We start from the raw sequence: 18,664 nt of genomic DNA on the forward strand, positions 1-18,664 counted from the left end.
TCAACTTTTAAATTCTTTACAGTTTTATTTTCTAAAAAGTGTTTAATATAGAAATATATACATTCTGGAACAGGAAGCAGAGAACCAAGGTTTTAAAATTTTTTACCTTTATTTGTTCACTCTATAACAGTGAACCATACAATGTAACACTGAACTTCAGGACTTTACATCTTTAATTAAAGCAAGTTGACTACACACCAAACTACACCATGCCTTACTACACAAAACTTACTTGATCAGATGAAAGGTAAATTATACTCATTAATTCCATGCTTACCTTTTTGAACGTCTCTATCAAGCACCTCATCAAATAATTTTTCTTGGACTGTTGGGGGCAAATCTTCAATATCTACAAACAAAAAGCAAACTTAAAAGATCTTTTGTTTCATAACTTATACTTAATTACACTTATTAATTACCTACTAGTAACTTTCTCTAACATAACTCCCTTTCCATTGTAGGTTATCAGATAGCTTTTTCTTAATATACAAGTATAACATGTGTGATATAAAATATTTCTTTTCTGGGCCAGGTGCAATGGCTCACACCTATAATTCCAGCACTTTGGGAGGCTGAGGCCAGCAGACTGCTTGAACTCAGGATTCTGAGCCCAGCCTGGGCAACATGGCAAAACCCTGTCTTTATACAAAAAATATACAAAAATTAATCAGACAAGGCAGCAGACACCTGTAGTCCCAGCTACTCAGGAGGCTATGGTGAGAGAACTGTTTGAGCCTGGGGAGGCCAAGGCTGCAATAAGCCGTGATCTTGCCACCGCAGTCCAGCCTAGGTGATAGAGTAAGACCCTGTCTCAAAAAATACAAATAAAAAATAAATTTTTAAAAATCTAATCATTCTGGAGTAAGCTTAAATACACAGAACAAGTGCATTTCAAATGAAACTTCCTCCAATTTCAGAAAACTTAATTACTATCTCCTACAATTTGTAAAAATCTGTTTGTCTGAACATAAAAATTAAAAACACGGAGATCTAGCCCGAGTAATACTGCGAGACTCCATCTCTACAAAAAAATTAAAAATTAGCCAGGGGTGGGTGGCATGTGCCTATAGTCCTAGCTACTCAGGAGGCCAAGGCATGAGGATCACTTGAGCCCAGAAGTTGAAGGCTGCAGTAAGCTATGATCATGCCCACTGCGCTCTAGCCTGGGCAACAGAGCAAGACCCCATTTCAATTAAAAAAAAAAAAACAGCAACAAAACAAACAGATCTCAGAATCTCAGATGAAAGATTTTAGAAACTTTTGGTGTTTGGTGTATTTATTCAATGCCAACTGACAAAAAGCATTCTAGAGGATGTTTTCAACTGTCAATGAATTGAAAAATGAAAAGTTGCTTCACAAACATAGTAGAAATAAATAAAATGAGTAAAAATGGAATGACATATTCAAGAGAATGCAGTGTGTTCAATTCAAATAACCTGACTCTACCCATCAAAAGCTCATGTTCTAATCCCATCTCTTAATACCAGGTAACCAATATAGCTATCTAATTTCAAAATAACACACAAGCATGAAAAGCGAAAATTTTTCAAAGGAGATTTTTTTAAAGGATATTCTAAAATAAAACCAAAGAGAAAAATAAAAGAGCAAAACAGATTTTTAAAAAATAATCTGAGGTCCACAAAGCAATCCGTTACTATCAACTGCTGTCTTCCTCTCAGATAGCAAACGCATTTACTAACAAGTAGCCCTCCGTATGCTCACTTCTAGCATAAATAAGACAGTCAAGTAACTTAAGATGCACATATAGTAGCTATGTTATGTGCTTTCTAACAGAAACATTTTTCACCTATACACAAACGTAACCATAATAAAATGAAAAAGTCTTTTTACATTAGATTTTGGAGTTACCTGCTGGCAATGTAAATGTTACAAGGTCAGTCAGAAAATAGCAAGCAAAATCCCCCTTTCTCTGATGAAGAGAGGCAGCTATCTCTCTCCGGATTTGTTCTGTCAGTTCAGGACACACCATTGCTGGAATACACTTTGCTGCTTGTTGAGACACCTTAAATACAAAAGAAACTTTCCTCTCATCTCATGTATCATAAATGGAAGCAGAAAACAACAGTATTTAAAAGAAATCAGCAAAATTTCCCAATAACTCAAGGTTTTCTTTAATCTTAAAATACATTGGGTATTATTTCCTTACCAATGAAAGTATATACCAGTATAACTTTTCAGAAACAGTCATAAAAATGTTTTATCCTCTGATTCAGTAATTCTATTTAAGAATTTATCACAAGGAAATACTCAAAGATGAACAAAAAATGTATGGAAAAGGGGGTTGTTCATAGACACATCACAGGAAGAGGAGGGAGGACAGAAAATCTAGGCAGACTAACCATCGTGTACACAATAAAAACATTCTTTAGAAGCAGAGAATCACAGCTGATAAAGGGAAAAATGCAAACACTTCTCCCACAAGTTTCAAGTACCCTAACTTGGACTTAAAAAAAAAGCACGGTATTTAAAGGGTTAGTTCCCACTGACCTCAAGCCCTTTCTTTCTCTCCATTTGTTACCACTCTTGAGTTTTTAAAAAAGCATCTGGCATCTCCAAGTTTAAACACAGACTGCCAACCTCTGAAGCTCAGCCTGACAGGAGTGAGATGGGAGCACTACAGCACAGGCCTCTAAGCAAGAAAACAACAATCCAAGGAAGGCTATAACTTTCTTTTGTTATTTTTTTATTCTTCTTAAAATGCTAAATAGCAACAAATGTTGCAAAGATTTAATTTAACCTTACATTTCAGTCATATCTAGTTTGTGGAGCTAAATAAAAATACATACACAGAACTCTAAAATCATAGTTGAGCATCTGCAAGTAACAAACAGAATTCGAGGCCAGGCACAATGGCTCACGCCTGTGATCCCACCAACCCTGGGAGGCCGAGGCGGGTGGATTGCTTCAGCTCAGCAGTTCGAGACCAGCCTCGCCAACAAGATGAAAGAAACCCTGTCTCTACTAAAAATGCTACTACAAAAATTAGCTGTAGTCTCAGCTACTTGGAAGGCTGAGGCATGAGAATCGCTTGAACCCGGGAGGAGGAAATTGAAATGAGCTGAGATCGCGCCACTGCACTCCAGCCTGGGCGATGGAAAGAGACTCTGCCAAAAAAAAAAAAAAACCCCAAAGAGAATACCGTGGGAACCCAGAGTGAGCCTGTTCCCTGATGTCACCAACCTGGACGACTATCCCAAAGGTAGCCTTCCAGCCACAGTGGGGTGTGAAGCAACAGGTCTTCCAGCCCCTTCTTCTTCTCAAAGAGTAAGGTTTAATGATAATGTTATCTACATCATATATGCAAACAACTAACTGCTACTGCTATTAAAGAAATATTTCAAAAAACCCTGCATAGCCAACACAGTCACCTGACTCCCTATTCTGAAACTCCAGCTTGGTGCAGTGGCTCACACCTCTAATCCCAGGACTGTGTGAGGCCAAGGCAGGAGGATCATTTGAGCTCAGGAATTCAAGACCAGCCTGGGCAACATAATGAAACTCTGCCTCTACAAAAAAACACAAAATATTAGCTAGGCATTAGTGGCATGCACCAGTAGTCCCAGCTATTGGGGAGGCTGAAAGGTGAGAGGAACGCTTGAGCCAGGGAGGTCAAGGCTGCAGTGAGCCGTGATCACACCCCTGGGCAACAGAGAGAAAGCTTGTCTCAAAAGAAAAGAAAAAAATTAAAAATTAAAAAGCTCCTACATGGAAATTCAGTTCAACTAGACTTTATTGGTCAAGATTACCATTAACCATGAAAATTCTCACTGCATCTTAACTCCATGAGCCCAACCATTAGTCAACACTCAAACATGGAAAACCAAATATTAAGTATTTTCAGAATATAATTGACTATTTCTCAAGTAACATAGTTAAAATGGCTCCCCCAAAGTAAATTCAAAAACAGCTTATTTCCATCAGCTAGCTCTCAGGCCCTTTCCAAAAACCTGGAAAGACCTTTCCAAAAACCACCTGGACTGTACCCTGACTACCACAAACATTCTAAAAGAAACTTAGCCCCCAAACAACCCCTTCCACCACCATCCTTAAGCAGGATATGCCCCTGCAGCCTGCCACTCACCTTCTCACCTCCTTCAACCTTATGGTTCTCAACCATCTCCGTAGGCTGGGAGTTCTTAACTTAGGGTCCATGATCTTGGGAATGGTCCATGTACTTTAATGGGAATTTGGTTTTAATTCAAGTTAAATCAATTTTCCCCAACTTTTTACCTATATTAAAATGTATTTTCTTATATATCACAAATTTAGTTTAATATTTTCGCAGCTATTATTTCAATACAACTGATTTCCTTTGTAATCTCATTTACTTCTTATTTTATGTATTTAAAAACAGTATTCTGGGAAGGAGTCCATAAGTTTCATGAGACTACCAACAGGGTCCATGACACAGAATCCGATGAAAATTCCTGCCCCACACACATATCACCAACTCTAATGTTCTCCTGTTCTCATTCCAAAAGAACTTGGCTGAGCATTCTCTGCAACACACCCCCTTAGTCTAGACTTAGTCCAGACTCCCCCACTTCCAGTCTCCCTACTGGCCCCTTTAATTCTGCCCTTTGGAGTATTTACTCCATGGAGACTGAATCCATGACCAATTTTGCTCTTTGCCTGGAACAAATCCCCTCCACCTCTCCCACGCTGTTCCAGGGTTGTTCTACACATCCCACAGCATACAGCAAAAGTAATGGTATGTTGCTTCCTAAATCCATTTATAAAAGACACTGCAGGTTTCAAAGACACTGGATCACTCTCGCACTCTGTGCCTCTCTTGGATCACTTGCTGGGGGTGAAACCAGCTGCTGTATCATGAGCATCCATCCCTGTAGACAGGTCTGCATGGCACAGAATTGAAGGCTCCTGCCAAAAGCCACCTGAGTGGGCTTAGGAACAGATACTCTAGCCCCAGTTGAGTCTTTTGACAACTACAGCCCTGGACCACTTGACTGCAACCTCATAACATCGTGAGCCAAAACTATTCAGCTAAGCAGCTCCTGGATTCTAATCTTCACAAACTCTGTGAGATAACATACATTTGTTGCCTTAGCTGCTAAGTTTCTAGACAATCTGTGATACTGCAATAAATATACTGATGTTCTATCATCATCCCACTGTTTAGTCCTCAGACTGTCTCAGGAGCTCAATGACTCATAATGGCCCCTCTAAAACCTTGTAATAATCTTCTACCTACCTTTAGGGGAGCCCCTAAAGACTTTCACCCTAGTTCACAACCACCTTCTTTATCCTGGCTCCCGTCACCACCAGCAACTACAACTCCACATTGACGGCTCTTCCAATATACAATAGACAACACAACTAGGCACCAGAACACAAATGCAGCCAGGCCTTCGACACCAGAAAAACTCCAACTCTTCTATCTCATGTTCCAAAACCTGGATCCCTCTATCTGAAAAGTTCCCTTCTCCCTTATACTCAATAAGCCTGCCCTTTTGTTTTCATCATGGCCTTCAGTCTCTCAAGCCCCCCACCCCGGCTTCACTGGAATCTTACCAAACTGGACACAGTGGTTAGCTACTACAATCATGTTTCCATCTAACCTTCAAATTTTTTAATCCCCATACAGTGCCCTGTAGTGGTTCCCAAATATTGGCAAATTTGAATACACAAATATGCAAAAGTATATATGAAAGATGTATACTGACAAAATTTGAATCCACAGTTAATATGACTCTCTGCACTTTTACTCTATTTCTCTTACCATTAAAAAATGTTTCCTTGGCCAGACACGGTGGCTCATGCCTACAATCCCAGCACTTTGGGGGGCCGAGGCGGGCAGATCACTTGAGGTCAGGACTTCAAGACCAGCCTGGCCAACATGGTGAAATCCCGCCTTTCTAAAAATACAAAATTAGCCAGGCGTGGTGGCATGTGCCCACAACCCCAGTTACCTGGGAGGCTGACAAAGGAGACTCGCTTGAACCCAGGAGGCAGAGGTTGCAGTAAGCCAACATCGTGCCACTACACTACAGCCTGGGCAACAGAGTGAGACTCCAGCTTAAAAAAAAAAAAAAAAAAAAAACCTGGATAATGTAGTCACATCCTGAATAATTCATACAAAATCTCTATCATTTGTAGCATGTACCTAGTTATGAAAGCCAGTAACTGAAGAATCAACTTACATCCACACTATATCTTCCCATATCCAATCAGTCTACTTCTTCAGACTGAGGGCCTGTCTCAGTCTCTCTAACCCTCTAACCCCCTTCCCATTTCTAAGGCTACCCTTCTGGGTACCCTTCTATGGCTACCCTTCTGGCAGAAGTTCTTGCCAGCACCTCTGCAACTCCCTCCTAACCAGGCTTGCCCCTCTCCAGTGTGCAGCAGCCAAAACACAATCTGCTCTGCTCACTCCCCTGCACCCGTACCTAACACCATCCAGTGCCTAGGGATAATCTTCAAATTCCTTGACACAGAAGATCTTTCATAATCCAGCCTCTGCTTATCTTTCAGACTTCCCTTCTCTCCATTCCCAATCACCATCTCAGCCATACTTAGTTACCTGCAAGTCCCTAGATTCACCACAAATTCCGCCATCTCTGCCCCCCGTAAAAATGCTTTCCTCAACTTCCCTTCTCTCCCTTATCCACTTCATGTGGCTAACTCCTAACTCTTTCTCTTCAAATTGCAGCAAAAACATTACCTGCTATAAGAAAGACGACAAGACACCTCAAAACTCTTCAAGTACTGGCATAACGCTTGGCATTTACATCTACCAGGGCACAGGCTGCACAGAATTACCTGTTCATTTCTTTACTTTGCTGGAGATTTAATCAAGAAAGAGCCAATATCTTTACAATTCTATCCCTTCTTAGCCCAGTGCATGGCACATGGTAAATATGCAATAAATATCTGTTAATTGAATGACTAAAGAATGACAGATACATCCCAGGTTTGTATGAACCAAACATGATGAGTCAAACATTGTTGTGACTATTCAAATATTTGAAAGCATACACCCTTAAAAATTAAGTCTCTTAAGTTTAATGTTATTTTTAAAAGGGGGTAAAAGAATTCAAAACATTTTAAAGCTGCTTAGAGAAACATTATAAAATCAAAAATGAAAACTAAAGAACAGATTTCCTTAAAAGAACATTTAACCAAAATGCCAAACTTACCTCTGTAAGCAATATTGCTAGCATATCCTGCCTCTGAAAACGTATAGCCAAGTGTACAAGAGTATAGCCAACATCAAAGGCAGAAGGACGGTTCAGCAAGCGTACTTCATCTGCGGTGAGCTGACGTGCAATGTCTCCTCCTGATGACTTGTATGCTTCTATGGCAGCTAAATCACCTTCTACAACCCCTAAAACAAGCATCAAGATAGAAAAGCATTTAATTCTCATTTTCTTCAAAAAACACAAACCGTAGCAATCACTCCAAACTCTTTTACGTGTTTCTCTGTGCTTCCTGGATCCTGATGCATCATTTAAATGTCCTATAAGAGTAAGGAAAATTAGTTTTTTGCTTTCCCTTTAAAAATTTTCCTTCCAGAACTAGAACTGCCTAGACATTTACCTTAATATCAGCGCAGGCTCCAGGCTCTGGTGAGATTTAGAGGAACTATTAGACTGTATGAACTGGATCGAAGATTCATAATCTAGTATGAGAAACCAGACGTCACAAGAGACACTGAGCCCCTGGTTCTGGTCCTGCGTTCATCCTGACTCTGCAGAAAGCAAGGAGACAGGGATGTGCTTCCAGCTGGTGTTGAGCTCCTCCTGCCCTTTACAATGCATTCTTAAAGCAGAATCAAAACAAATGCTGAGCTTTCCATACTGCTCTTTAGCTTTGAAACAACTTAGAGCAACTGAAACCATCTTCACTGTAAGTAAACGTTGGCAACATTTTGATTTCAGATTCTCATAGCCAAGTCTTCCTTATACTCATTAAGAATTCATAACAAAGTAAAAATTGAACCAGATGATTTCAAATAAAATACGCTAAAATAAAACATTACAATCCAGTTAGAGTAGGGGGAAAACAGAAATCTCACTTCTGCCCAAATCTATAAAGAACATTCCATTACCACTGAACCATTTTATTAATCTTAACACAAATTAATGTTAGGTAAACACAGTAATACTGTCTACTAAGCAGTCTGGTAAAGTATGGGTATCAGCCTGGGCAAAAAAAAAAAAAAAAAAAAGTAGATTAGCTTCCAATTTACCACAAAAAGTGTTTAAAACAATTTTAAAAAAATTATTTGTGGGACCAAATACTTTTAAGTGTTTCCTAAGTCACATCAAGACAAATGTGTTCGCTGGATAGAATACTAATACTAGGTAAAAATATTCTTAGTGTACTTTTAAAAAAGTATTTTAATTGCCATCTTGAATTAGGAATTAGATCAGACATATTCCTTAGAATATAACAGACTGGTAAAATGCAACAATTTTCTACCATTAGTAAAGATAACAAGGCTTCAAAATAATTCCCACATTTACTGAATCCTCATCATATAGAGGAACGCCTTGCCGGGCAATATGAGAAGTACAAAGACAGTGAAAACGTGACTCCAATACTCGAAACAGTCCTTTCTGCAAATTTCGATCCTCTCCTCAAAAAAATGACCCCCTGCCCCGAACACAGACATACACATTCTTCAGGTTGAAAACCCATTATATTAAGAATGCCTTCTTACAGGAATTCTTATTTTCACAGCAATGTAGCTTGATAAATTCTTCACTATGCATATACAAGTTCAGCTACAAATGCCCCGCCTCCACCCACCTTACACATCCTTATGAGGAACAGTGCGCCCTAGAGAAGTCAAGGCTAAAGCTTAATCAAGGATGGCATGAGATAAAGGCTATGCATCTTCCCAAAGGGGCAAGCCTTTCAAATAGACCAGAAAGTGCTACTTGAACTAAAAACAACTCTATGATTGAAGAGTTTTCTGTTTCCAATTATTATGTTCAAATATAGAAAGAACTCTGAAACTTCTGCTTATTTAATGAACAATTAAGTATAGTCTTGTAGGGCCCATAACTTTTAAGATAATTCAATGCAGTTTTATTTTATTTAGGACTGAGCATGCCCACGCCATCTCCTTTCACTTCATAGCATTTCTATATGAAGGCAACGACCTTTCCCTTCAGTTCTATCAAAGCCCTTGACTATTTTCAGGTATACGTAGCATCAATGCACCTTTTATAGTCTTTAGTTCTAATCTAAAAATATTACCTACTTACAAATTTTTTTGTATTACATAAAAAATGTTCCAAACACTTCCAAAAACAACCCAAGAGTCTGATCAATTTAGCTGAAAAAGCAAAGAGAAAGATCTGTACAATTTATGTGTATATATGTGTATGCATGTATGTAGGTGTTTGTACTGTATGTGTTCGTGTTTATTTCTTATTTCTCAAAGGCAAAGATGAGGTAATCTAAAGCTAAGCACCAAATAACTTCCTTCTTTTGCTTGGAAGAAGGGAAGATCTTCAAATCACTTTATTGCTTTTAGCTAACTCACCATATAGCTGAAGTCTAGAAGAATCTCATCTTAGACATTCTTAAGATTTCCTCTCTAATGTCTCTGAGAGATTTCTGTAATTAGAAGTTAATGAGCACTGGGGGGTGGGGTACAGACTACATAGCACAACAAAATTAGCAGACTGTACTTTGGAACTATAATGTACAATAATATCACCCATTCTGCTTTCATTAAGTGCTTTTTTTAAATATAACCAGAACTTACAATGTTGAAATGCATGGTATGTGAAATTATGTCTCAATAAAGCCGATATACACAAACACAACTAGGATTTCTGTTTGACCTAATACAAAATTATCAAAAACACTTTATTAGTCCCTCCTACTCCATGCTCTGCATTAAACTACAAACAGGCATACTGCCCATTCCCCAGCATGGCAGACATACAGAAGACGAGGAGAACAGACTATTCTCAGTTTTTGACAGCACGAAATTCTCCAAACTTCCCAGAGCATGAAAAACACACATCACTTAAATACAGGTAAAAAATAATATTTAAAAGAAAATTATTTTATTATCTAGTGTTTGGGGAATATGTAATTTCATTCTTTTCATTAAGCATAAAAGTTCATAGTCTCAGTGAGACTGGTACATTTTCAGCTACAAAGATTAGTAAATTTATTACAAATCAAATTTCATGAAAATGTCACTGAACTGTCCCAATTTTTGCTATGTCTTTATTGCACACTGCTCAAAGAGAACTTCTGAAAGTTTAGACGTTACTTCATAGGCAGGTTTTTGTTGTAGACATGGTATTCAATAGGATTTGGCCCATACACATATAATTTAAAGTTTTAGCAACCGCATGTTTTCTACTTAAGGAGCAGGGAAAAAGCATCATAATATATGAAAAAAAAAAAAAAAAAAAAACCTTACAAAATCTCTGAGTTCTTCACATAATTACACTTTGAGCACCTTTTAATGTCAGGGGATAAAAAGAACGTAGGAATAAGGTAGAAGAGTTGGTAGACAGGAAAAGACAAATAAATGCAAGTGTTAAAATCTCACTTTATAGGACAAAGGCCAGGAAAAAATGAAAAGTTCCAAGAGAAGATAATCAACATATACATGTTTTCTAGGTTACTGACATCTCACAATGCCTCCAAAAGTAACTGAAGCATCCTTTTTTTTTTTGAGACGGAGTCTCGCTCTGTCACCCAGGCTGGAACGCAGTGACGCGATCTTAGCTCACTGCAACCTCTGCCTTCTGAGTTCAAGCAATTCTCCTGTCTCAGCCTCCTGAGTAGCTGAGACTACTGGCACACACCACCACACCTAGCTAATTTTTGTATTTTTAGTAGAGACGGGGTTTCACCATATTGATCAGGCTGATCTCGAACTCCTGACCTCAGGTGATCCACCCACCTCAGCCTCCCTAAGTGCTGGGATTACAGGCATGAGCCACCGCACCCAGCCGAAGCATCTTTCTCTTAGTACTTTTTTTGAAAATTTAACAAACGTGTATTATGCCTTCTGTCCCTTTCTCCTTCATGAAGACAAAAGGACAGCTGAAGCCACTGTGAGAAGATTAATTTTATAAAACTAATCTGCAGTATCATCATACATTCAAAACTGAATGAAATGTACAATTAGCCTAATAGTGAAACATAATTACAGATAAAGTGTTAATACACTTCTTAAAACATGAAGGCCTAAGAATGAAAGCCACTATATTATATATTACTAGCTAAACAGTTAAAAAAATAAAAAGCAAACATATTATTCCGTAAGCTGGGCCAGGAGTACAGTTTACGTATTTTGAAGCCACAGGTCAATGACTCACTGGGGACTTCACAGCTACTATGGAACTCCATTGGTTAGAATTTAGAGCTGGCTCATAGATGTTTAGAAAACAGACTTATTTTTTCCCCCATATATGGCACAGTTTTCAAAGTTTTGCCTTATTTTCCTTTATGACGTAGAACTGTAATGGTTATTAACTTTGAAAAGAATGCCAAATGGTAAAAAAAAAGCCAGGACTTACCTGAGCCCACATGGGCCAGCCCAACACTACCCTGGAGTTCTATGGTAGCTGTGACATCACAGCATGGTTTATGCTGTGGGGTCAGGGTGGACCTGGAGTCAGCTGGCACAATTTCAGGAACCCTTAAAGAGAAAAGTTAGTTTTAAGTGGTAATGTTCAGAATGTCCTTTACCACGGTCAGAGAAAGATGCAGATGTTTTTCCTCTAGCCAGAGTTTAACTCATTTAACTGGTTTTCATATTAAAAGGAAACTATACCACCCAGTAATACTTTTTTATATCATAAGCATTTGGCTATAGTTTAATCCTGAACCTGGAGATAGTCACAGCAAACTCTTTCAAAACTAATGAGCTGCTTTTTAAATAAAATGACTTCAATATTTTTTGAAGTGTACCTTCAAGTAGGCAAAAGCACAGGAACAATCTCAGAAATAATTTGAGCAGGCCAAAACACCTCCTGGTTGTATTTTCCACATAATAATAGCAACAAGTTAAGATCTACTATTTCTATTCCTAGTCACAGTGCTACAAAACAATAACCTATTCAAAAAATCAAGAGATGAAAATCAAAATTATAAACAAATTCTTAATCTGTATCAAGACTAGCTTCTATTCAATAATCTCACTGTCCATTACTAAAACATCCTCTTTAGAAAAATAAAAGATTCAATGAGAGAAGGAAGTCAAATAGTCACTAAAGCTTTCTAAATTATCTGTAAGTTGTGACAAACTATGTCAAATATAGTCTATACTACTGAGGTCTTTTCTCCTCACCTCTTTGATCAAAGTGTTAACAACCCACTCTTGTGAAAATATAAGTCCCCGAAGTCATGAAAAAATACCTAACCTAACAGATACCTTCGTAAGAAAGAAGATTCTGCCAAGCAGGAAGAATTGCTGCTGAAAGCAACATGGCAGGACTTAAAGGAAACATGCCACAAAGTTATCTTTGGGACAAGTGATCAGAGACGGGGACAAATGTTAATGGGGCTAAAACAGACGAACATGAGTTCAAATTATGAGTCACTGAAAATATCACTGAAAATATTCAACTGAAAGGAAATTACGGTTCTTAAAAATCTTAGGTTCTGGCCGGGGAAAGTGGCTCACGCCTGTAATCCTAGCCCTTTGGGAGGCCGAGGTGGGTGGAACACCTGAGGTCAGGAGTTCAAGACCAGCCTGGCCAACACGGTGAAACCCCATCTCTACTCAAAACACACAAAAAATTAGCCTGGCGTAGTGGCATGCGCCTGTAATCTCAGCTACTCGGGAGGCTGAGACAGGAGAATCGCTTGAACCCAGGTGGCGGAGGTTGCAGTGAGCCAAGATTGCACTACTGCACTCCAGCCTGGGCGACAAAGAGCGAAACTCTACCTAAAAAAAAAAAAATCTTAGGTTCCAAAAGCAGATTTTGAAACTCATAAAATAGTGTATGTCAAAACCACATTCACCACTGAAATCACATCCAAAGGTTTTTCTGACTTCAAAATAAAAATTTCATTTGCCACACTGACAAGTTACCCTGGCTGAATCTGAAACCAGATTTTAGACTTTTATAATTACACTATCTCAGGTACGCCGGGAGAAACTGAATAGTCTAGCCCACCTTTTTTTTACTAGAAGGTAAATGAACATTTTAAAAGTGGAAATGGGAGGCTGGGTGCAGTGGTTCACACCTATAATCTCAGCACTTTGGGAGGCCAAGGCAGGAGAATCGCTTAGAGCCCAGGATTTCAAGACCAGCCTGGGCAAGATGGTAAGATCTCACCTTTACGAAAATTTTTTAAAATTAGTCAGGCATAGTCATGCATGCCTGTAGTCCCAGCTACTTGGGAGGATCACCTGAGCCCAGGAATTCGAGGCTGCAATGAGCTATGATCACACCATTGCACTCCAACCTGGGTAACAGAGTGAGACCCTGTCTCTGTTTAAAAAATGAGGTAGGGGCAAGGAAGAAAGGATAAAAGGAAAAACTTTCATAATTTATTATAACTTTATGCTGTTCATATTATATACATTTAATTCTTCTAGACAAAAGTAGACAGAATTAAGACAGATAATCATCAAATTGGAAGAAATGTTCAAAAGTAACCCAGTCAATCTTATTAAGGTCTCCAATTAGAAACACTAAACAAGAAAGTTCCTGTAATTTGCCACTGAAAAAGCAAGTTCATGGCTTCAGTAGACACTAATAGCCCCACAAGCATCCATCCCCAAAAGTTTCAGACCCCATGAATCCAATAATCCATCAGGCATCCTCACCACAAAACCTCTTAAAAAACCTAAACTTGCCCTCTCCTATGTCCAGGAAAAAATGATACTGTTAGCCAACCGAGATGTCCAAACCAAATATCTGGCTTTCTAAACTCCTCCTCCTCTCAGCCCAGTATCAATTCTTCCAAGTTTTGCCAATTCTACTTAAGTCTTTTTCAAATAAATCTCCCTTTCCCCATCTCCACTGACTCTACCCTAGCTATACCTAACTATACCTAAGTTGCTATCATTTACTCTACTGGTCTGCCATCTCAAGTGTTGCTTCCTCCCAATCTATTCTCTACACTAGGGTAAGTGTGGTCTTCTTAAACTACAAATTTAATTAAGGCATTCCCTTTACAAAAGTTTACCACTAGGCTGGGCGCAGTGGCTCATACCTGTAATCCAAGCACTGTGGGAGCCCAAGGAGGGCAGACTGCTTGAGCTCAGCAGTTCAAGACCAGCCTGGCAGAAACCCAATCTCCAGAAAAAATTTAAAGAATAAGCCGGGCGTGCTGGCATGCACCTGTAGTCCCAGCTACTTGGGAGGCTGAGGTGAGAGGATCCCTTGAGCCCAAGAAGGTTGAGGCTGCAGTGAGCCGTGATCATGTCACTGTACTCCATCCAGCCTGGGTGACAAAGTGAGATCTCATCTCAGGGGAAAAAAAAAAAAAGTTTACCACTGTCCTTAGGCTAACAGCTAAATTCCTTAACCAGGTTAAGGAATTAACCTATTTAACCAGGTTAAATAGTCCCAATATTCCCTACAGGTTCTCACAGTCCTCATTCTACACTCCAACGAACTGACTTCTCTCGGGTTATTGGACATGCCTTGGTCTCTCGACCCTGGATTTTTAACACATAAAATTCCCACTAATAGAAACACTACTCCTTCTCTTTCAAGTTTCAGCTTAGATGTCACCAAAAGTCCTCTCCAAATCTCCTAATGAGATTAGGTTATATGCTCCTTCTAGGACCCTGTATTTCCTCTGCTGAGCTATCCTGGCTTGCTAAATTCTGTTTGCCCTATAAACTCTTTGAGAGCCATGACTTCTTTCAAAGTGCTTGGGAGCACACTTGGTGAGTACCTGAATGCATGAATGAATGAACAAAGAAAAGGTAAAAGCTAAGACAATTTTTCAAAGTAACTGAGGCCAGGCGCCAAGGCTCACCCCTGTTAATCCCAGCAATTTGGGGAGGCCGAGGCCAAAAATGATTTTATGTTGCCCAGACTGGGACTAGAAATGTGTATTTTTCATATAGATTTCATGTAACTTGAAAAAAATCACCAAAGAAAGTGAACGAAAGTGAACAAAAGACATGAATCAACAACTCACAGAAAAAAATACAAATGATTAATAAAACGAGACAGCATGCCACTCTTAATAACACACATCAGCAAAGACAGCTCCACAGGGACTCCCAAACTGCTGCTAATAAAGAACAGGTTAATTTAAGGTGCAGCAATTCAATGTCATTATTACACATTCATGTTTAAAAGGTAACATGTTGATACAAAATATAAAGTTCAATGAAAAAGGATATACAATATAATCTCACCTATGTAAAAGTAAATAAATGCAAAAAAAAAAAAGACTGAAAATACACAAAAAATCTGACAGGCTTCCTCTAGGCAGTGAGATTACAAACTATTTTTATTTTTTCATAGCTTTTCTTATCTCTGAAATGGTCTACAATGCATATAGTCTGCTTTTCTTTGAGATGGAGCCTTGCTCTGTCGTTTAGACTAGAATGCACTGACATGATCATAGCTCACTGCAGCATCAAACTCTTGCATCAAGCAATCCTCCCACCTCAGCCTCACATATCTGGGACTATAGGCACCCTGCCACCAAACCCAGCTAAGTTTTTTATTTTTAATAGAGAAGAGGTCCCGCTATGTTGCACATGCTAGTCTTAAGTAGTCTGCCTTTATTATTCAAAAATGAGCTAAACTCTCAAAGATCGTTACAAGAAGTCAGTACAAATGTCTAAATTTGGTGAAAAAGAAATAATATATTTTCATTAACTGAGGAAAAGATAAACTGTGGTATACACATACAATGAAATATTGTTCAGTCTCAAAAAGGAAGGAAATTCTGGCTCACGCCTGTAATCCCAACACTTTGGGAGGCCGAGGTGGGTAGATCACTTGAGGCCAGGAGTTCGAGACCAGCCTGGCCAACATGGTGAAACCCCCGACTCTAGTAAAAATACAAAAATTAGACACGCATGGTGGCACACACGCCTATAGTCCCAGCTACTTGGGAGGCTGACGCAGGAGAATCCCTTGAACCTGGGAGGCAGAGGGTGCAGCAAGCGCAGATTGCACCACAGCACTCCAGCCTGGGCGACACAGCGAAACTTCCTCTCAAAAAAAAAAAAAAAAGGGAAGGAAATTCTGACACAGATCACAACATGGATACACCTTAAAGACATTATACTAAGTGAAATAAGCAAAAGGACAGATACTGTATGATTCCATTCATGAGGTTATTAGGACAGTCAAATTGATTGACAGGAAGTGATGGTTGTCAGGGGCTGGAGGAAGGGGGAATGGAGCTATTTAATGGATACAGAGTTTCAGTTTTCCAAGATGTAAAAAAGCTCTAGAGAGAATGGTAGAAATGGTTACACAACAATTAAGAATGTACCTAATGCTACTAGCATATACTTAATGAGTAAAATCGTATAAATTTTATCTTATGTATATTTTACCTCAAAATAAATTGCAAAAAAAAGGAACAATGATACAAGGACATTATTCAGAGATATCGGAGGTGCTGCCTCAAATAATATCACCTCTATAGTATTCCTCCCTCCTCTAAAAAAGATAAATGTTTAAACTGAATCTAATCAGAAGGAAATCCACAAATCTAAATTGAAGATCATTCTGCAAAAGTGGAATCTTCAAAAATGTCAATCATGAAATTAAAAAAAAAAAAAAAACAGGCGCTCTTCTAGATTAGAGAAGACTGAAGAGACAAAACTATACACAATGTATAATCCTTAACTGAACAAGGTGGGGCAACAGCAATTACTGAAACTATTGGTGAAACTAAGTATAGACTTTCAGTTTTAAATTTCTTGGATAATTATACTGTGTAGTTGTGTAGGAAAAAATGTCCTTGTTCTTAGGAAACACATGCTGAAATATTTAGGGGAAAAGTGTCATGATGTCTTCAGCTAACTCTCAAACAGTTCAGAGAATACACATAAGAAAGACATACAGAGACACCAAATGTAGCAAAGAACTGGAAAATCTAGGTCAAAGGCATGTGGTGTTCAATATATTACACTTGTAACCTTTATACAGGTTTTGAAATTTCTCATTATAAAATAATGACAGGAGCCAGGCACGGTGATTCATGCCTGTAATCCAAGCACTTTGGGATGCCAAGGCAGGTGGATCACTTGAGGTCAAGACCAGCCTGGCCAACATGGTGAAACCCTGCCTCTACTAAAAAACACAAATATCATCTGGTCATGGTGGCAAGCTTGCCTATAGTCCCAGCTACTTGGGAGGCTGAGGCACAAGAATCGCTGGAGCCTGGGAGGCAGAGGTTGCAGTGAGCCAAGATGGCACCACTGCACTCCAGCCTGGGCGACAGAGCAAGACTCTGTCTCAAAAAAATAAAAATAAATAAAAGTAAAATAAAAGAATGGCAGGGAAAATAGTGGTTGTCTATGCACAGCAGGACTGGAGGTAGAGAGAAGAAGAAACTATTGCATTTCTTTATATTTGCATTTCTGTGCTGCCTGGGTTTTTTTTAACCATGTGCCTAGTTTAATGCAACTTTTTAAAGTTAGTTTAGATCCCAACAATTCTCTAGAGTCAAAACACATCCTTTTATACTTGATATTTAAAGGATACATCTGGATTTCATAATTCAATGTGTTCATTTAATATAGTACTTTCTTTTTTAAATGAAAGCCGTTACTAAATCAATGCTGCATATTCAAATGTCAGTTATCACATAATCAAGAATCACGTGACACAGTCCCTTTCTCAGCATAAAAAGGCACATTACTAGTTGGCAACCCTGTGTAATCAATCATTTCTGAAAGCCGAGAATTATGTCTCAGACATACTAAAGGCAACCAAGAGAATACTAGGGCTTTATTTCTGCCATTACCGCCCATTTGCCTTAATAGAAACATTCATTCCTAGAAGCTTTCTTTTTATCACAGGTGTCAGGAAGTACTTTCAAATCCCGGACCAAACTGGCCAGCATCATTTAACAGTAGAAAGGAAAGAGGTGAAAAGTGTGTGTGCACACAGGCGTGCGTGTTCCCTACAGATTAGAATATTTTATGTTGCTGGAAATTCTCACAATTCACTTAAAAATCATGACATAAAATGTTATTTTATATCCAGTGTTCCAAAATCAAAACAGGAAATCCTTAAAAACTTGAAAAACAAAAACTACCTGAAGATAATATTTATTTCATGGTGCTAAAAATAACTCTATTACCTATATGAACTACCTTGGACAGGAAGTAAACCCACAATCATGAACGTTTGTGGAGTGAAATGATCACAGTTTTCATAGCTACACACACATCACACTTAAGAGTATCACGCAAAGTTAGCCAAGGACATACAAAGCATTGCCAGTATTCTAGCACTCACTTTCCTTTTATGGATGCAGGCCAAAAAATGCTACAGAAGTCTGTATACGTTTTGGATCCTATTAGAAGCTTTTAATGTGTCCAGGCATGGTAGCTCATGCCTGTAATCACAGCTACTAGGGAAGCTGAGGCAGGAGGATCACTTGAACCCAGGAGGTGGAGATTGCAGTGAGCCGAGATTACACCACTGCACTCCAGCCTGGGCAACACAGTAAGACCCTGTTTCAAACACAAACAAAC

At 38.8% G+C, this 18,664-nt stretch overlaps 1 protein-coding gene across 2 annotated transcripts in view; it reads right to left on the reverse strand.

The window, feature by feature from the left end:
* ZRANB1 (zinc finger RANBP2-type containing 1) overlaps window positions 1–18,664 on the reverse strand; it is a 71,372-nt gene that overhangs the window by 14,297 nt on the left and 38,411 nt on the right. For both annotated transcript variants that reach the window (XM_003277773.4, XM_030805767.1), the window contains exons 3-5: window positions 7,179–7,366; window positions 1,870–2,023; window positions 278–349 (exon numbers count right to left, since the gene is read on the reverse strand). In XM_003277773.4, coding sequence (XP_003277821.1) covers window positions 278–349; window positions 1,870–2,023; window positions 7,179–7,366 — 414 coding nt within the window. The remainder of the gene's footprint in view (window positions 1–277; window positions 350–1,869; window positions 2,024–7,178; window positions 7,367–18,664) is intronic.

The sequence above is a fragment of the Nomascus leucogenys genome, chromosome 3 (assembly GCF_006542625.1).
Source record: "Nomascus leucogenys isolate Asia chromosome 3, Asia_NLE_v1, whole genome shotgun sequence".
Lineage (NCBI taxonomy): Eukaryota > Metazoa > Chordata > Mammalia > Primates > Hylobatidae > Nomascus > Nomascus leucogenys.